Source organism: Hyla sarda, chromosome 2, assembly GCF_029499605.1.
Source record: "Hyla sarda isolate aHylSar1 chromosome 2, aHylSar1.hap1, whole genome shotgun sequence".
In the NCBI taxonomy this organism is placed as follows: domain Eukaryota; kingdom Metazoa; phylum Chordata; class Amphibia; order Anura; family Hylidae; genus Hyla; species Hyla sarda.
Window position 1 is genome coordinate 272,219,229 of NC_079190.1, and position 20,920 is coordinate 272,240,148.

General features: G+C 41.5%; 1 protein-coding gene across 1 annotated transcript in view; it reads left to right on the top strand.

The window, feature by feature from the left end:
* GRIK3 (glutamate ionotropic receptor kainate type subunit 3) overlaps positions 1-20,920 on the top strand; it is a 669,988-nt gene that overhangs the window by 287,799 nt on the left and 361,269 nt on the right. Inside the window, exon 5 of the mRNA XM_056557135.1 lies at positions 1,027-1,080. Coding sequence (XP_056413110.1) covers positions 1,027-1,080 — 54 coding nt within the window. The remainder of the gene's footprint in view (positions 1-1,026; positions 1,081-20,920) is intronic.

A 20,920-nucleotide genomic window follows, 5' to 3' on the forward strand; every position in this document is an offset into this window, starting at 1 on the left:
GGTGACATGTACTCATTAAGTAAATGCTTTCTTTAATTATAAAGTCGTGCGTGGTAGTATGCTAGCATTACAAATTTTCTTTTGTCAGACTTATCTTGTGACTGGCCTGTTATTAAGTAGTAGAGTGGTTAAATAATTAAAGTGGTTTATTAAAAATAGTCACTTAATAATGTTGTAGCTAGAGATGAGCAAATCAATTTGGAAGGAATTAAATTTGTTCAAAATTTGACAACATTTTTTTTCCATATTTGTCTATATCTGTTTTTATTATTATTATTTTTTTAATTTGCTTTAAAAACATGTGTACAGGAGCATGGACTTCGGTAATGTACCCAACCATGGGAACTAATACCGCCACAGAGACAGTAAACTAAGGAAAGCATTTGCAGCCTACTGTCTCTGCCCTTATTTCCATTACAAACAAGAGACTTCAGAGAGAGGACAGGCTCTATCGGCACTGAATGGATAGCAGTAGTAGGATAGCAGGACCTTCAGGTAAGTATTTGTTATTGTAGTTCCAGCATGCAACGTTTTTTTCCGCGCATGGGCAGCTTCATTAGGCATGTCAAATGGGTCAACTACACCTTGTTATATACCAGGCATGCCAGATGAGGCTGTGCATGTGCAGCGAAATGCGTTGCATGCTGGAACTACAATAAAATGGTACTTACCTGAAGGTCCTGCTATCCTACTTCTCTGATCCCTTTAGCACTGATAGATCCTGTCCTCTCTCTAAAGTCTCTTGTTATACACGCTTTAGGCGGTTTGGTACACAACCAACTCTGGTGAGCGACTGCCTTCCCCCTTTTCCCCTCCCTGTGGGACCGCTTGGAAATCCTGCACATGAAAGTGCCTTTTCCCTCCTCTCTCTTTTGTTATTTCCATTACAGGACACTATGCCCAATATATAGGACACTAAAGGGTTTTAGGGCATCTATGTCTACAATCACTGTAGTCAATCAATTTCAATCTTAACCTATATTTACTATTAATTTCTCATATTGTACTTTTATGCTTGTTTTGCAGGCTATGGCGATGGGAATGATGACAGAATATTATCATTACATCTTTACCACACTGGTAAGGTTCACAAAACATATTTATTTATTGTCTTTGTTCACTATGCACTCTGTTATTAGACAATGGGAACTTGTATAAGCAAAAAATGCAACTCTGTATTTAGTTAACAGGATTTTTCCTGGTTTAATTAGTGTGTATTTATGATATTAAGATACAAATAAAAGGTCACTTACATTCCATTCACATGTATTTTCACTTGGTTTATGCTGTCCTATCAGAGGGCAACATAAACTAGTGACAAAGGCCCTAATGTGTGGTACTGTTCCTGAGTTATTCCTACATATTCTAATAGGTAAATTAGTTACTTTGGTCACCCCAGCCGTCAGTTTCTCTTTAAAGTGTTTCTCTCATTATACAAAAACAAAAGGCTCATTTACACTGCTGGCATGCTCTGTTAAAGGGGTTTCATCAGCCAGTTGCTCGAATGGACTGGCATTAAGTAGATAGCTAGCATTGAGGATTTTTTAACTCCTGTAAAATACCGGACACTTGACAGACACCATCCAAGTCAATGGGATCAGTCAGAACCCAGTGGTTTCAGTTGTGTTCCAACCTGTTCAACCTTAGTCATAGTCATATGCATCACAAAAAAAACACTCCCTTATATACCAAGAATAGATACAATTGACCCTCCCTTTCACACATTAATGTCTTGATTCACAATCAGACAATAAATTATTTAAAGGCACGTGCATATAAAATCGCATACAAAGAAGTACAACTCCTTCTATCAACAGTGCCTACCAAATAATCTAGAAAGAGCTTGTGGAGATCATGGTAACACTAACTGGTGATCTGCAACACATTGCAAAGAAATAATAAAGATATGTACATGAATATATGGGTAATACACAAATAATCCTATATGATCATATTAATATCTGCTGCCCATGGGCCTGCTCTAAAAATAAGGAAAGGATGCATGTGTTCAGGTAACCAGAAAAAACAAGTTAATTGTGTATAAAAAAAAGACCCATTTAATATTGATACATCAAATCATACCTGTGATATAAGCCTACGGGCTAGCGTGCTCCTAGCTTAAATATCCAAAAAGCCTCACAGCTTTAAAGCATGTTCTTTCGATCCCCACCACATTTTGAACAAGACACTTTTCTATGCCCATGCACTTGAGGCTGCTTATACCTCTCTGTTACTCTTCCAAAAAATGTTTAGATACCACACACACAGTAACGGAATGGGTATTTTTTACTGTCGGAAATGTGTCTGTGGATCCGGACCTATAGGGTCCCGTCGTACAGCCCACATACTGGACATTACAGAGATCACACCAAATTGTGTATATGACAAAATATATATTACAATTGATATACCTGGTTATTCTGTACTCCTGTTTTTCGCTTAAGGACAGAAAGGTTTTTCCTGTGCGTATATGGGGACATACCTTACAGATTTTGTATCCACATTTGTGATAGCCTGCAACTTCTAGCCAAACCTTTTTATTAATAGAATTAAAGGGTTACTCATTTGCTGGTGTTGTTTTAAGCCCATGTTGACTGGTGTTATGTTGATCTGTGGTATCCTGTTTTTAGAGACGGTATTGCAAAGGGTTTTGTGTCAAGCTTACCTTATGTTATGGCAGGAAATTGTGTAGTTTCCCTCAGACCTCTTTGCTGGTGACCCAACTTTTTTTTCTCCCTAGCTGCCATGTTGTGTTTGTGACATGATTTGGCTGGTTGGTGACAGGGATTGTCCCCTGAGCCCATTGTACAGCTCAGCCCCTTGTTGAATTTTTTTTTTGCCGACTCCTCTTTACTGGGTTGCGTCCCTCTGTTGGTTCTGTCTTCATAGGTGACTTCTGCTTCAATCAGGACGAGACTCTGACACAGTCGCTCCGACCGATGATTGGCCCATGCAGCACGTACATCAGCTCTTGCAAGTTAGACTTACACTTACCAGCAGACTCCCCGAGCCAAGTGAAAAGAAAAAAAAAGGCATAAAGAGACATTCAAATGAGCAAGAGAGGCAAGATTAGCCTTATGAGGAGGGGTGTGTAAGGGGTGGAGGTCAAAGATTAGAGGGGCGAAACCACAAAGGAAAGGAGTGGAAAATACAAACCAGCTGGGGCCACAAGATCTACTTGGAACAGTGGTTTCCAAAAGACCATGCACAGGAAATGACAGCAGACTGCACAAGCAAAACATGACACAAAGGGGGAGCTAGAGAGCAGTGGGTACAGCACAGGCCATAACAGAAGGAGAAGGTAAGCTAGACATCATACAGAGACTAGGGGGGGGGGGGGCAAAAAACTCTCAGCTAGTAGAGTACCCCTTTAAATTCTTCAGAAAAAAAAGGCTAGAGGAAAACTGTTGTCCTAATGTCCTTGTCTTTCTATGAATGACCTTTGCTCCATTCTGCAATAATATTGTCATTCTTATACAACACTGACAGATTTTTTTAAAAATCGTTTTTATATTTTTGTACTCCTGGTTAAAAGGGGTTATAACTAGAGCCAATAATCCAAATTATCCAAAAATAATTTGGTTTGGTGCGAATTTATTCGTGGCAAACCTGTATTAAAAACGTCAATTTCTGGCCTACAGAGAGCCTCAATATGTGTGTACAACACTTTTCCTTGCTATAACACACATAGGGTGTGTGATGGGTTAGTGACAGTATGACATGCAGATTAGAGGCATCACTATTAGAATCACTGTCGAAGAGCGGCACAATGACAGAGCCTGGAGGTGGCATAAGTAGGAGGGGACCATATAGTGGCTGAATAACCCAGCCTGGAGGTGGCAACAGCCTGACAAGACCATATTGAAAAGATTAAAGAATTTTTATTTAACATTTAAATACATTATGTGGCCATGAGATGTAGGCGCGACATTTCTAGTGCCCTGACCAGCCAGCGTTTCCAACACGTGTTGTAATAAATGAAGCAGTAGAATTACATTGTTCATCCCGTAATCCTTGTGACTTATTTACAATGTGGCTTCCCCAAAGGGTCTGAGCAAATGTCAGGTGTCACGGATGAGCTGCCACTGGTTGACATTGAAGTTACACAGGGGAGTACCCTTGGATCATCAAGAAATTGGTAATGGCTTTTCTCTGTTCGTGTAGTTGGTCCAACATATGGAGAGTGGAATTCCAACATGTGGATATGTCGCAAATCAGACTATGTTGGGGGATACCGTTCTGACTCTGCAGCTCAAGGAGAATATGCTTTGTGGTGTATGAGGGGCTGAAGTGCATGCAAAGTTTCCTTCCCGTTGTTAGGATGTCTTGCAGATGGGGGGGGAACACTTCAGGAACTGCTTGACAACCAGATTGAACATGTGTGCCATGCCGGGCTTCCTTGTCGCAGCGCAGACAAGATGTTCTTCCTGTTGTCGGTCACCATGGTTCCCATTGCCAGTTTTCGTGGAGTAAGTCATGATTTGATTTCTTGATGAATGACTTTTAGCAGTTCCTCCCCTGTGTGACTCAGTTCGCCAAGGCAAACCATGTAAAGAACAATGTGACACCACCGTGCCCTGCACACATGGTATGCTGGAGGGGCACTGAGGCTTGTCCGTGCAGTGGAGGCTGAGGACACGGTGGAGGATGAGGAGGTGGAATTGCACACTGTAAAAGGTACAATGGCCTGAGAACGTGGAGGCAGAAGATGTGTGACCTGTCCAAATTGGTGTTGTGGCTGTGCAGAAACCACATTTACTCAGTGGGCTGTAAAGGACATGTATTGTCCCTGACCATAGTTGCCGCTCCACACGTCGGCGCTGCCGTGCACTTTGGTACACACCGACAGGCTCAAGGACTTGCCCACCTTCTGTTCCACAAAACTGTGTAGGGCTGGTACTGCCTTCTACGCAAAGAAATGAAGTCTTGGGCTTCTCCACCCCGCCTCAGCACAAGCCATCAGTTCTCTGAACACCATTTGGAAAGGGAGGGACTGCAGCACCAGCAACTTGGACAGGAGCACATTCAGCTTCTGTGCCGTTGGATAAGTGGGCGCATACTGTTGTCTTTTGGACATGGCTTCGCCGATGGATTGCTGGTGGAATGACTGACTTGTAGTGTTGCTCGCGAATATTCGCAATGCGAATTTTATTCGCGAATATCGCATATTCGCGAATTCACGAATATTCGCGAATATAGCACTATATATTCGTAATTACGAATATTCGTTTTTTATTTTATTTTTATTTTTTTTTCACAGTACACATCACAGTGATCATCCCTCTCTGCTTCCAGCTTGTGTGGTGTAAAGAAGGCTCTAATACTACTGTGTGAGACTGGGGCACGAATTTTCGCATATGCGAATTTTCTCTTACGGTAATTTTCGCATGCGCGACTATTCGCATATGCGAAAATAAAACGAGAATATTACGAATATGTGAATATTCGCGAATATATGACGAATATTCGTCCATATATTCGCGATTATTCGCGAATTCGAATATGGCCTATGCCGCTCAACACTACTGACTTGAAGTGGTAGGAGCAGAAGCATCTGGAGCAACAGAGGGAGGGTATGACACACAACTACATTTGGTTGAGGTGGTGGAGCCTTGCCTGACTGAAATAGAAAGCGGTGTGCCACTGGGTGATGCAGCAGGCTGGACCACCACATCGAAGCCACGGTTCTCCCAGGCCGCTTTATGGTGAAGCTGTATGTTGACACAGGGCCGTGGTGCCAACATTGGGACCCTGGCCATGCTTCACCTTCTGCCGACAAATCTTGCATGTGGCCAGGTAAACATCTTCCGCATGCTTAATGAAAAACTGCCACACTGCCGAGTAGCTGATTTTCCCACCAACAGTCCACACTTATTGACTGCAACTGCAGCCGACTCCAGGAACCCCTGTACCACTACCTCCCGGGAAGGTAGGCTGCTGTGAAGCAGGTGGTCTACCCTGGGCACGCTTGGCTCCGGGCTTTCCACTTCTGACACTATACTGACTACCAACCATGTAACCACCTTCCCGGCTTAGCTGCTGCCTCATGGGTAACCTGCAACCCTCTTCTCCTGATGATGATGAAGCTCCTTCTGCACCCAGCTCCCAAGTGCGATCAGCTTCATCAACATCGAGTTGTGTCTGCACGTCACTGATAACCTCCTCAGTTCCTCAAAACTGTCTGCTTCAGGAGCCTTAACACTAGCAGCACCCCCTCCCACGCCACTCTCCTCATCACTAGTTGCCCGCCTAGCGGAGAAAGTGGCGGATGTCTCCTCCACTTCTTGGCTGGGCAGTAGATGCTGACTGTCCTCTACATTTTCCTCATTAAATTGTGGAGCTGAACCCACAGCATAAGATACTTCTGTGGGGGAGGAAACAGCATACTACAGAGGCAGCAGGTGTGTACATTTGGCTATCCTTTCACAGTATCTAGGTCCTTAAGACTTTTTAACAGCAACAGAATGGTACACCACTTATATGTATGTATGTGGCATGCACTTATTAGGGGAGGACAATGTGCTCCAGTACGCTTAAAACAGTATTTGTCGACAACAGGGGTCTCAAACTCAAATTATCTGGGTGCCCCTCACATATAATGCCCCTATCATGCACCCCTAACATATAATGCCGCCATCATGCGTCCCTTACATATAATGCCCCCATCATGCATGTATCACATATAATGCCCCCATCATGCATCCCTCAAATATAATGCCCCATCATGCACCCCTCACATATAATGCCCCATCATGCGTCCCTCACATATATTGCCCCTATCATGCGCGCCTCACATATAATGCCCCATCATGCACCCCTCACATATAATGCTGCCATCATGCGTCCCTCACATATATTGCCCCCATCATCCGCGACTCACATATAATGCCCCCATCATGCGTCCCTCACATATAATTCCCCCATCATGCACCCCTCACATAGAATGCCACATCATGCGCTACTCACATACAATGCCCCCATAATGCGCCCCTCATATAAAATGCCCCCATCATGCTCCCCTCACATATAATGCCCCCATCATGTGCCCCTCACATATAATGCCCCCATCATGCGCCCCTCACATATAATGCCCCTATCATGCGCCCTTCACATATAATACCCCCATCATGCGCCCCTCACATATAATGCCCCTATCATGCACCCCTAACATATAATGCCCCATCATGCCTACATGCCCCTAACATATAATGCCTCATGCCTGCATCCCCCTTCCCCTCCATTACAGTTCCTCAATATTGCACTGCCCTCACACCCTTTCACTGTGCCTTATTCCTGCACTCCCTCACCCCCTATATGATGCCCCCATCATGCTCCCCTCACATATAATGCCCCCATCATGTGTGCCTCACATATAATGCCCCATCATCTGCCCCTCACATATAATGCCCCCATCATGCGCCCCTCACATATAATTCCCCCATCATGTGCCCCTAACATATAATGCCCCATCATGTGCCCCTCACATATAATGCCCCCACCATGCACCCCTAACATATAATGCCCCATCATGCGACCCTCACATATAATGCTCCCATCATGGGTCCCTCACATATATTGCCCCCATCATGCGCGCCTCACATATAATACCCCCATCATATGTCCCTAACATATAATGCCCCCATCATGCACCCCTCACATAATGCCACATCATGCGCTCCTCACATATAATGCCCCCATCATGTGCTCCTCATATATAATGCCCCTACCATGCTCCCCTCACATATGACGCCCCCATCACGTGCGCCTCACATATAATGCCCCCATCATGTGCCCCTCACATATAATGCCCCCATCATGCGCCCCTCTTCCCCTCCACTACTAGGTTGGATATGGGCTAGAGGTGAATCGCTTTTCTGTGCAACAAACTGCTCTCTGTCCCTCTCTGCAATAGAATGCTGATGTGACTGGGAGGTGAATTGTTGCTGTAAAAATGCTTTTCTGTGCAACACACACTGCTGTCTGTCACTCTCTCTCTGCAACAGAATGCTGATGTGACTGGCCGCAAGATGGCTGCCGATTATATAGGGCTGTGACATCACAGGGGTGGCTAGCTGCTGATTGGCTGCATGCTGCATGTGATTCAGGGTCATCCAGCTGACCCTTGTTCCTGTATTCCCAGCATTCCTTGCCCCATGTCTTCACATGTGGATCCGCCATTTTTGATCCCTGGCCCCTGGATCCTGGACCGCACTAAATGGAGTTTAATGAAGTGATTTGCGTGCTCGAATCACAGCGATATTCACATTGTTACGAATCGAATTTTTCCTGAAATTTGTGACGAATTCGGATTCATCAGATTTGATTTGCTCATCCCTAGTTATAACATTAAAGGGGTACTCCGGTGAAAAATTTTTTTCTTTTAAATCAACTGGTGCCAGAAAGTTAAACATATTTGTAAATTACTTCTATTAAAAAATATTAATCCTTCCAGTACTTATTAGCTGCTGAATTCTACAGAGGAAATTCCTCTCTTTTTGGAACACTGATGACATTACGAGCACAGTGCTCTCTGCATGGTGGCTCAATGGTTAGCACTGCTGCCTTGCAGTGCTGGGGCCTTGGGTTCAAATCCCATTAATGACAACAATAAATAAAGAGTTATTATTATTATTATTATTATGAAGTCAGCAAAGAACACTGTGCTCGTGATGTCATCAGAGAGAATTCCAAAAAGAAAAGAATTTCCTCTGTAGTATTCAGCAGCTAATAAGTACAGGAAGGATTAAGATTTTTTAATAGAAGTAATTTACAAATCTGTTTAACTTTCTGGCACCAGTTGATTTAAAAGAAAAAAGGTTTTCACCGGAGTACCCCTTTAAGAGGAGATCTATTTTTTTTCTGTCCTTGTTATTATTTTTATTTTTGTTATCATATTTATGGTCTGATTTGTGCTTCTCTCTGAGTCAGTCGTCATACTATGTGTTTCCCCAAACACCAGCTTTTTCCTATCTCTCACTGAGACCTTACGGATGGCATTTTGAATCAACCATTAGTGATAGCCTTGGCTAGCCTCGGGTTTTCAAATTTTTTTTAAAGTATATATTTTATGAAATGATGCCAGAATTACATACCTCATAGAACAATCTGGATAATGGTAACTCTTTAATAATCAGCACCACATTGGTTGCCAGAGATATGATAATATATGACCTCATATAACTTGGACAAATAATGACTTGGGCTACTTTTACACTACCTTTCTAGTGTCCAATTGTCATATACACCAGGAAATCTCCACAGGCCCAATTCAACTTATGGTAGACAAAAGATTGTACAAATGCTTTTTTTGATGTATAAAATAGTGGAGTAGATTGTGCCACATTCCTGTCCTTATACACTGACATCCATTGGAGGTTCACATTGAATGTATATGGCAGAGGTTCCTTCTGGCATATACCATGCCTCTGATATATGCTCTTAAACTCATATCTAGCATATATATGTTGATTTCAGTAAAGTAGGGAACAGGTTTCCATCTATTCTTAAAGTAAGGGTGCATTCACACTACAGTACCTTCATTTAGAGATGTTCTGGGTGAAGATTTAATCTGTTGCGGGCACTGCTGAAATCTATCGGCATTAGTACCATGTGAACATGTCCTGTCACCATTAATGGCATTGTAGTCTGCTTGGCATTCCACTAGGTCTGGAGTCCAATCCAGAATTTCTGCAGTTGTGAATGGGTCGAAGGAAACTCCATTCACACCAATTTTTTCTTCTTGCAGTAATTCTACTTGACATTCCATAGTGTGAACGTACCCTTACTCTAACTACATTTTTTATATTTTACATTTTAGGTTGGAAACCACTTTCAGCTATAATGTAATAAAAATAGTATTGTATATTGTCTAAGATCTACTTTGTTTTTTTTGGTATAATTTAAACATATCGCCAGTCATATGGGACTTCTGGGGGTGTTAATACTATTTCTCACCACTGCATATTGCTAATAATTATACACTATGCTGTCTTATATATAAAGTGTAATATATTCATAATAGGAAACCCACACCAGACTATTGAATGTTTGATAAATGCACTTAATGACTTATGACTACTATGTGGCATATGTGTTCTATAATATCTGTGCTTAAATGTGACACAGAAATTCATCTCCTGTGGAGACATGACTTGATGCCGACTGTTAGTATTACAGATAATGTGCACATGATTGTTACACAAGCGCTGTCTGCTTCAGCATTTATGAATACAGGTTGGTTTTATCTACTTTTACATCTTTACTTAACAAATTCATTTTTTAAATAATTTACATTATGCAGAGGGACAAAGGGACTGTCTTACCAGATTTGTGGCCTATCAATAGCCTCCCGCATGCTGACAAATTTACCATAATTTACAGCGGGCATAGATTTTCTTTTTTGGGTTCATCCATTACTAAAAGATGTGCAAAATTTATAAAGAGGCATATACCCATTAATTGGTTACATTTTACCCCAGCACAGATAACACTACTTCAAGGTCAACAAAATGGTAAACTTCAGTGTTTAAAAAAAGTTTCTTACCATTAAAAAGATACCCCTTTTTTTTATTAGAAATAACCAAACTTTAGAAAAATTGGCTAATCATCAGTACCCATCTAATCATAACAATAAGTAGAAAAAATTAATAAAAATGGTAATAATAAAAATGACAACTAATCACCCAAATTGAAATGGGTTATCCACCATAAGGTGATTTTAGTACATACCTGGCAGACAGTAATGGACATGCTTAGGAAGGATCTGTGCTTGTCTTGGGGCTTAATGGCTATGTTGTGAGATTACCATAACACTGTGCCTAGCTTTTTGTGAACTGGTATTTCCTGTTTGAGTTTCCTTTGTTGCCTACAAATCCCATAATTCCATTTCCCCCCTCCCTCAAATAAGCCACCCCACCGATTGAAACATAAATGAGCTGCATCCATTCAAAAGACCTGGGGTTTTCAATCAAGGTGCCTACAGCTGTTGTAGATTGATCTCTCTCCCACCAAGTGATCACTCCACCCATTGAAGCAGACAGGCTCCCTGTCATCAGCTGACTAGTGAGTCAGGTTTTGGGCGCATTGCAACCTGGGAAAAATCTGTTATATATGCTGTCAATTATAAATATTGGGTTGAAAATCACAGAAGAATTGTGAGAAAACCGTCACACACAGGTACAGACACTATATTATGAACTACACTAACTTTACAGCCCCTGTGGCATAGTCAAATAAAACAAAAACCTGAAATACCCCTTTAAGCCATCATATATCTATGATAACAGAAAAATAAAGAAGCTATAGGTCCAGGACTGTGCCAAAAATCATTTTTTTTTTATTGTGTAAAATACTTTAATCATTTAATGGCAGGTAAGGAGCAGTGCAGACTTGAACTTGCCCCAACCACTGTTCCTTCCCATATATATGATCCCTAAATGAGCACCCCCAACTGAGTGATGGTCCATATATATATATATATATATATATATATATATATATATTTCAATGGGGGACATTTATCAAAGCATTTAGTAGGTTTTTTTGCTTGATATTGTCGCAAAAAAGTGGCATGTGCGACTACTCTATATTTTGAGCGACCAACTTTTTGAATGAGCAGTGCCCTAAGCAAAAAAAAAAAAAAAGAAACGTGCTTACCAAAGCAAAAAGTGATTTTTGACTTGCAGTGGTCAGAGATTTATTAAGTGTGAAAGTCGCAAAAAGTTGCATCGCATGAAAAAACCTACTAAATTTACTGCAGCTCAGACATGGAGCAGAAAAAGCCACTACCAAAGAAAGAAAAAAAATTTGCTCATATGAAAGAAATGTATCAACAGGCTGAAACCAGTTGATAAATAAGTCACATATAAGCAAAAAAAATGTTAGAAAAAAATTACTTAAAAAAGAAATATATAAGCAAATATTGATAAATGTCCCCCAATGTGTGTGTGTGTGTGTCTGTGTGTGTGTATGTTCCAGCATCACGTCCAAACGGCTAAAGATATTAACATGAAACTTGGCACACATGTTAGGCTGGGTTCACACTACGTTTTCCCCCATACGGGAGCGCATACGGCAGGGGGAGCTAAAAGCTCGCGCTCCCGTATTTCACCGTATGCGCTCCCGTATGTCATTCATTTCAATGAGCCGACCGGAGTGAAACGTTCGGTCCGGTCGGCTCATTTTTGCGCCGTATGCGCTTTTACAACCGGACCTAAAACTGTGGTCAACCACGGTTTTAGGTCCGGTTGTAAAAGCGCATACGGCGCAAAAATGAGCCGACCGGACCGAACGTTTCACTCCGGTCGGCTCATTGAAATGAATGACATACGGGAGCGCATACGGTGACATACGGGAGCGCGAGCTTTTAGCTCCCCCCTGCCGTATGCGCTCCCGTATGGGATAAAACGTAGTGTGAACCCAGCCTTACTTATATGTCAACAACAAACATAGGATAGGTGATTTAACCCTTAGTCACCCCCATTTGCCAGGGTTGGGGTTTTTTACATACAAGTCTATGGGAAAGATATGTTACTGCATAACTTTCAAACGGCTGGAGATATTTTGATAATACTTAGTCACATGTTACTTATATGTCCACTTAAAATATAGGATAGTTAATTTAACCCTTAACTACCCCCATTTGTGAGAGTTAGGGTTTTTATTTAAAGTCCCATGCAAATCAATGGGAAATATATGTCACTGCATAACTTCCGTACGGCTGGATATATTTCAATAATATCTGGTACACATATTACTTATATGTCAAATAAAAATACATGATAGTTAAATGAACCCTTACCTACACCCTTATATAAAAGATTGGTTTTTGTTTCAAGTCCCATGAAATTATATAGCAAATAAACGAATCCTCCAGTATGGCGATGGGATGAAGAGCGCAGGACACCCAGATAAAGGAAATGAGGTTTATTCATCCATGATGCAATGCGTTTCACAGATAGACTGCTTCATCAGACTGCTTCATTGCCTGATGAAGCAGTCTATCTGTCAAACGCGTTGCATCATGGGTGAATAAACCTCATTTCCCTAATCTGGGTGTCCTGCGCTCTTCATCCCGTCGCCATACTGGAGGTTTTGTTTGTTTGCTGTCTGCTGTTTGACGTAGAGTAGCTGCAGATGCCTTACTATTTATGCCAATATCCATTGTTACACTTGGCTGAGTGTAACTAATCACTGTAAGCGCTTCTTATATTCAGCCCTTGCCGTGTATCAACGATATCACACCATGGAGCACTGTCTCTCTAATTATATGGGACTTCCATTACCTTACTCCATAAGCTCCGATCTGCATCTCCTGGTGAATGTGTCAATCCGTCTTGCAAGCCACACCCCATCTTGCAAAGGCACACCCACATTAAAGCCCCACCCTTTAATTATCGGCCCTTTTTGTGCATCGGTCTGGCTTGCAAATCACGCCCAGTCCCACAAAGGCACGTCCCCTTCTATATTCAGCTTACAATATCTTCATCACAAATCATTCCCACCTGATGACAGGATATGAGGATAGGACTTAAGGTCGGGATATGAGCACCGGATATGAGGACGGGATATGAGGTCGGATTATGAGGATGGGATATGAGGATGGGATATGAGGATGGGATATGAGGACGGTATATGAGGACGGTATATGAGGACGGGATAGGACGTAGGGATATGAAGACAGGATATGAGGACGGGATATGAGGTCGAGATAGGAGGATGGGATAGGAGGTCGGGATATGAGGATGGGATATGAGGCTGAGATAGGAGGTTGGGATATGAGAATGGGATAGGAGGATGGGATATGAGGTTGAGATATGAGGACGGGATATGAGGTCAAGATATGAGGTCGAGATATGAGGTTGAGATATGAGGACGGGATATGGGGTTGGGATATGATAACAACATATGAGGAAGGGATATGAAGTCAAAAGCTTCCTCCTTTGTTGATTTTACTCCCCAACAAGGATTAGGAAGGAAAAAACGGACAACACTGGGTACTCAGCTAGTATATATATATATATATATATATATATATATATATATATGGGATATTAATCAAAACTATACTCATACTCAATGGGGGATATTCATCAAAACCTCAAACCTCAAAAAGTTGCCCAGTTGCCCATATCAACCAATCAGATTGCTTCTTTCATTTTCAACAAGGCCTCTACAAAATGAAAGAAGCAATCTGATTGGTTGCTATGGGCAACTGGGCAACTTTTACTTTGCACAGGTTTTGATAAATCTCCCCCCAATGTGTGTATGTATGTGTATGTATTTGTATGTGTGTATACAAGTCTATGTGAAATATGTGTTACTGCATGACTTCCAAACAGCTGGAGATATTTTGATAGTATTCAGTCACATGTAACTTTTATGTCCACCAAAAATATAGGATAATTAATTTAACCCTAACCTATCCCCATTTGCGAGGGTCAGGGTTTTTGTATAAAATCTAATGCAAATCTATGGGAAATGAATGTTCCCCCATAAGTTCTGTGCAGCTGAAGATATTTTGATAATACTTGGTCACATGTTACTTATATGTCAAATAAAAATATATAATAGTTAAATTAACCCTAACCTACCCCCATATGTGAACAATGTTTTTTTTTTTTTGTCTTAACTCCTTAAGGACGCAGGGCATACCTGTATGTTCTGCGCCCATGATAAAACGCAGGGTCACGTGGTGACCCCGTGTCATATCGGGTCGGTCTCAGTGGCTACCGGGATCCATGGCTAATAGCGGAAGTCACCAATCATGGTGCTGTTATCCCTTTAGATGCGGCAATCAAAGTTGATTGCCGTGTCTAAAGTAAAGAAAAAACATATTTGAGCTGATTGGGACCACCGTGGTAAAACAGCGGTGTCCCGATCAGCTAGGACGCATCAGGAGGTTCCCATGCCTGACTCCTGGGCGTCTGATCGGCAATTGATTGCTCCAAGCCTGAGATCCAGGCTTGAGCAATCGACCGCCGATAACACTGATCAATGCAATGCTATGGCATAGCATTGATCAGTGCTGGCAATCAATGTACTGCATGTTAAAGTCTCAAATGGGGGCATTAAAATTGCAAAAAAAAGTGGGAAAGTTAATAAATGTGATTTAACCCCTTCCCTTATAAAAGTTTGAATCATCCCCCTTTTCCCATTAAAAAAAAAAAAAAAAAACTATGTAAATAAAAAGAAATATAAACATATGTGGTATGAGGACGGGATATGAGGACAGGATATGAGGTCGCGATATGGGGATGGGATATGGTGAGGGGATATGGGGACGGATATGTTGTCGGGATATGGGGACGAGCTATGGGGACGGGCTATGGGGACAGGATATGGGGATGGGATATGATGTCAGGATATGAGGACGTGAAATGGGGATAGGATATGGAGACAGAATATGAGAACGGGATATGAGGTTGAGATATGAGGACAGCATTTGAGGTCGGAATATGAGGAGGGGATTTGGGGTCGGGATATGTGGAGAGGATATGGGGTCAGGATTTAAGAATGGGATATGAGGACAAAAACTTCCTCCTTTGTTGCTTTTTCTTCCCCCCACAAGGATTAGGTAGGAAAAACCAGGCAGCGCCGGGTACTCAGCTAATATATATATATATATATATATATATATATATATATATATATATATATATATGTGTATATTTATTGGTTACTAGCTTGATTACAATTAATCTTATGCTTATCTTGGTCCATTCTGGCATACACTATCATGTATACATGCATAAGAGCATTCGATGCCAGAAAGAAGCATTTATGTTCTGATTGTTTTGTACTTCATCCTTTAGCAAGTCATTTTTTCATTTCCTTTTTAATTTCTGGCTCCACATGATAGGAATAAAATGTTTAGAACATTGCACTGCACAATAGCCCTTTGATATCTATTTTTATGAAGTTCAGTTGCTAGGAAAAAAAAAATCTCTAGGTATTTTAGAAGTCGACAGCCAACAAATTTGTGTTGATTATTATCTATTGCACTAAGCTGGAGGAAAATCTTCTATTAATTATGGCTTACGCATTTAATGTGTAGGTATGCCCAAAGGGAAAGAAAGAAGAGATTTGTAATAAATGAGTAGATAAGAAATCTCTATTAACGTTACTGGTGAGTAGTGACAGATATATTGCAGAGGTGATGTTATAATGCAGAATTCCTTCAGGCTGTGTTCTTAGCTTGTTCTGCGTGTGCCTAGGATTCAGTGGTACGAGGCCCTGGGGATCCTAATGAATTGGCCTATTACCTCATACTGTAAGCATCTAAATGCTCCTGAGTCAAAGCTCAGTCCCCAAGACTAACACTTTCCTCAAAAAAATTCTAAATGTTGCCAAATCCTAAGGATATGTGTAATATTTTTCATAACTGTTACATTGTTATTTTTTTGCTGAAAATGTGTGATTTTATTGTATATATCACACAACATTTCTGCTGTAAAATCGAGCTTTGTAGCACGTACTTGGCTATTTTACTGTTAACATTATTTTGCGTTGAGGTTATCAAGGTGTTAAATGTGTCTAACACCAGCTTTATATACTGTATTTAGGGGATTTAGATTAGTAACCTTATAAAAACATATACATAGATTTGGCTGCTTTTTCTCAGTGGCTATTCTGTCATTTAAAGTATAAATGCACAACTATGGGTTGAATGGTTACATCTTATTGTGCCTTTGTCCTAGACAAAACCTTAAAGATGAGCAAATAGATTTGGTACACGTGGGATACGGGCCAAATTTCACCGAAAATTCTGATTAGTTCACTAACTTTTAGTGATTTGTTTTGGATTTGTTCCATCCCTTCTCCTTTACACTGGCTTAGCCCCTTAAGGACTCAGGGTTTTTCAGTTTTTGCATTTTCGTTTTTTCCTACTTACCTTTTAAAAATCATAACCTTTTCAATTTTCCACCTAAAAATCCATATTATGGCTTATTTTTTGCATCACCAATTCTACTTTGCAGTGACATTAGTCATTTTACCCAAAAATTCACAGAGAAACGGGAAAAAAAATAATTGTGCGACAAAATCGTAGAAAAAACACCATTTTGTCATTTTGGGGGCTTCCGTTTCTACGCAGTGCATATTTCGGTAAAAATTACACCTTATCATTATTCTGTAGGTCCATACGGTTAAAATTGTATTCTACTTAAATAGGTTTAATTTTGTCGCACTTCTGGAAAAAATCATAATTACATGCAGGAAAATTTATACGTTTAAAAATGTCATATTCTGACCCCTATAACTTTTTTATTTTTCCCCATACAGGTTGGTATAAGAGCTAATTTTTTATGCCGTGATCTGAAGTTTTTGATGGTACCATATTTGTTTTGATCGGACTCCTTGATCACTTTTTATTCATTTTTAATGGTATTAAAAGTGACCAAAAATGTACTTTTTTTTACGTGTACGCCATTAACCGTGCGGTTTAATTATTTATATATTTTTATTGTTCAGACATTTACACACGCTGCGATACCACATATGTTTATTTTTATTTACACTGTTTTATTTTTTTTATGGGAAAAGGGGGGTGATTCAAACTTACTTTTTTTTGCAATGTTATAGCTCCCATAGGGGCCTATAACATTACATACACTGATCTTTTACACAGATCACTGGCGTGTATTAGCTTGCCTGTGATCAGTGTTATCGGCGCTTGACTGCTCCTGCCTAAATCTCAGGCCCGGAGCAGTCATTCGCCGATTGGACACCGAGGAGGCAGGTAAGGTCCCTCCCGGTGTCCTGTAAGCTGTTCGGGACGCCGTGATTTCACGGTCCCGAACAGCCCGACTTAGCAGCCGGGATAGTTTCACTTTCGCTTCAGGCACGGTGGTCAGCTTTGATCGCCGTGTCTGAAGGGTTAATACAGGGCATCACCGCGATCGGTGATGTCCTCTATTAGCCGTGGGTCCCGGCCGTTGATGGCCACCGGGACCACCGCGATATGATGCGGGGTCACCGCGTGACCCCACGGCATATCGCGGGAGCCGGCGCAGGGCGTAAATAAACGTCCTTCGTCATTAAGGAGTTAGACTGTGGCTTAGAGATAAGCAGTGTATGCATCACAGCCTCCACTCACTACATTCGCTGAGCCAGGCACTCTGCAGCTGGTCCAAACACTCAAGGGCTTTCCTGTCTGTGACTCCTAAACATCCTTTGCATTGGCAATCGCAGGGAAATTTGTATTTTCCAAATGTGAGTCAGGATCTAAATCGGAAACAAATCTGACAGTCACCCCAAATAAATCTTGAGAAAGCTGGTCATGTCTAGATGTCATGTACTGTATACAGTATATCCATGATTTGTCCTCAACCCTAATGTGGAGCTGCAATGAGGCTGAAAGTGGTGCTTATCACATGTAGCAAGGCATGCAGATATATTTTTTCTATCGAAATGATGGGCACTGTGGCCAAATCTGTTGTACCACATTTTAACTCAACCTCTTTAATGTCCTAGATCACCAAGGAAGCTGACACTTACACCTTTACTGTCATAAACCACCTGGGCCTTAAAAGGATTATCCAGCTAAATAAACAACCCGTGTACAGTGTCAAAAAGTATAATACAACAACGTACTAATATAATGTCATGAGCTACAGTGCACAGATCTTTATATATCAGCTCTGCTCCCACATGAAGCTGTGACATCATGTCAGGGGCTGTGAATGCTGAGAATTCCCATACGTTGGAAGATCTTTGCAGTATAGCTAATAACATTGCATTATTAAAGGGGTACTCCGCCTCTAGACATCTTATCCCCTATACAAAGGATAGGGGATAAGACGTCAGATCGCCGCGGTGCCGCTGCTGGGGAGCCCCGGTTCGCTCTGTGCGTAATGACGGGCGATACAGGGGACGGAGCCGCGTGACGTCATGGCTCCGCCCATCGTGACATCACAGCCCGTCCCCTTAATGCAAGTCTATGGCAGGGGGCGTGACAACCGCCGCGCCCCCTTCCATAGACTTGTATTGAAAGGAGCGGGCCGTGACGTAACAATGCTCCGGCCAATTTATTGCGCGTCATTACGTGCAGAGCGAACTCGCTCTGTGCAGTAATGATAGCGCCGTGCTGCAGCGGGGATCCCGGGGATCCCCAGCAGCGGCACTGCGGCGATCTGACATCTTATCCCCTTTCCTTTAGATAGGGGATAAGATGTCTAGGGGCGGAGTACCCCTTTAAGTTGATTTATTATACTTTTTTGACACCATAAACATGTTGTGTCTTTTGTTGACAACCCCTTTATTCCCTTTCTGCCCTAGCTCATCAATGAAACAGACTTCAACCTCTTTGCTGGCTTGGAGCACCAAGGATGTTTGCATTAATCTCCTAACTGCCCTAGACTTCTAGGGATTACCCTAGTAATACTATAACCCTGGATGTTATATGGCCCTGGCCCCTTTATTTCAAATTTTAGGGTCAGAGGTCTGATAATTTGAGGTCTAATATGGGAACTGATCAGTTAGAGTTTTAGGACTGGTGGCAAAAATGAGCCGACCGGAGTCAGCATTTGACTCCGGTCGGCTCATTGAAAAGCATTACATATGGGCCGGATACGGCTGGGATATGAGAGCGCCCAGTTTTCCAGTCATATATACGGTCCCATATTGCTTAAAACGTAGTGTGAACCCAGCCTTACTAAGATATAGGGGACAGAGAAGGGGGTTATGACTGCATATGCAAACTCAGTTACATAATTACATAATGGGGCAGATTTATCTAAACCTTTGTAGAGGAAAAGTGGAGCAGTTGCCTATAGCAACCAATCAGATTACTTTGCTTATTTTTAAAAAGACCTCTGAAAAAATAGGAGGAATCTGATTGGTTGCTATGAGCAACTGCACCACTTTTCTCCTCTACACAGTTTTTGATACATCTTTTCCGCATAGTTCAAAAGGTTGAAAAAAGACCAAGAGTCCATAAAGTTCAACTCGTGTCCCTATTGTGTCCCTACTAAGTTGATCAAGAGGAAGACAAAAAACCCTTCTGCTATTTGCCGAGAGTTCCATAGTCTCAATGCTATTTCAGTAAAGAATTTCTGTCTTTCCTCTAGACAAGGAGGATGTCCCCTTGTAATAGATATAGTGCTGAGTATAAATAGGTCATGGGAGAGACCTCTGTACGGTCCCCTGATATATTTATACATAGTTATTAGGTCACCCCTATTTTTTTTTTTACTTAACAACCCTAATTCTGATAATCTTTCTCGTTACTGTATTCCTCCCATTCCCCCATATTACCCTGGTTGCCCATCTTTGAACCCTCTCTTGCTCTACTATATCTTTCTTGTACACTAGGGCCCAGTACTGTACACAGTATTCTATGTGTTGTCTGACTATTGATTTGTACAGTGGTAGAATAATTTCTTTGTCGTGTGTATCTATGCCCCGTTTTATGTCCTCATGATCTTATTTGCCTTGGCAGCAGCTGCATGACACTGTTTTCTACAATTACATTTACTGTTAACTTAAAGTCCTTTTCCATGTCAGCCGTCCCCAGTATTTTCCCATTTCAGAGATATTCACAGCCTGTTTTTTTTCCTCCTTTTGTGAATAACCTCATCTGACACTTCCTAGCCCAGGCATCAAAACTGTTCAAATCCATTTGTAACAGTGCCCTATCCTCTAATGTGTTAACTGCTTTACAGAGTTTAATATCATCTGCAAATATTGATACTGTACTATATAATTCTCTACAAGGTCATTAATAAATATATGAAAAAAAAAAGAATAGGACCCAAAACTGACCCCTGTGGTACCCCACTAGTAGCAGTCACCCAATCAGAATATGTACCATTAATAACCAACCTCTGTTTCCTATCCTTGAATCAGTTGCTTACCCACATACACACATTCTCCCCCAGCCCAACCATTCTAATTTTATTTACCAACTTTTATGTGCACAGTA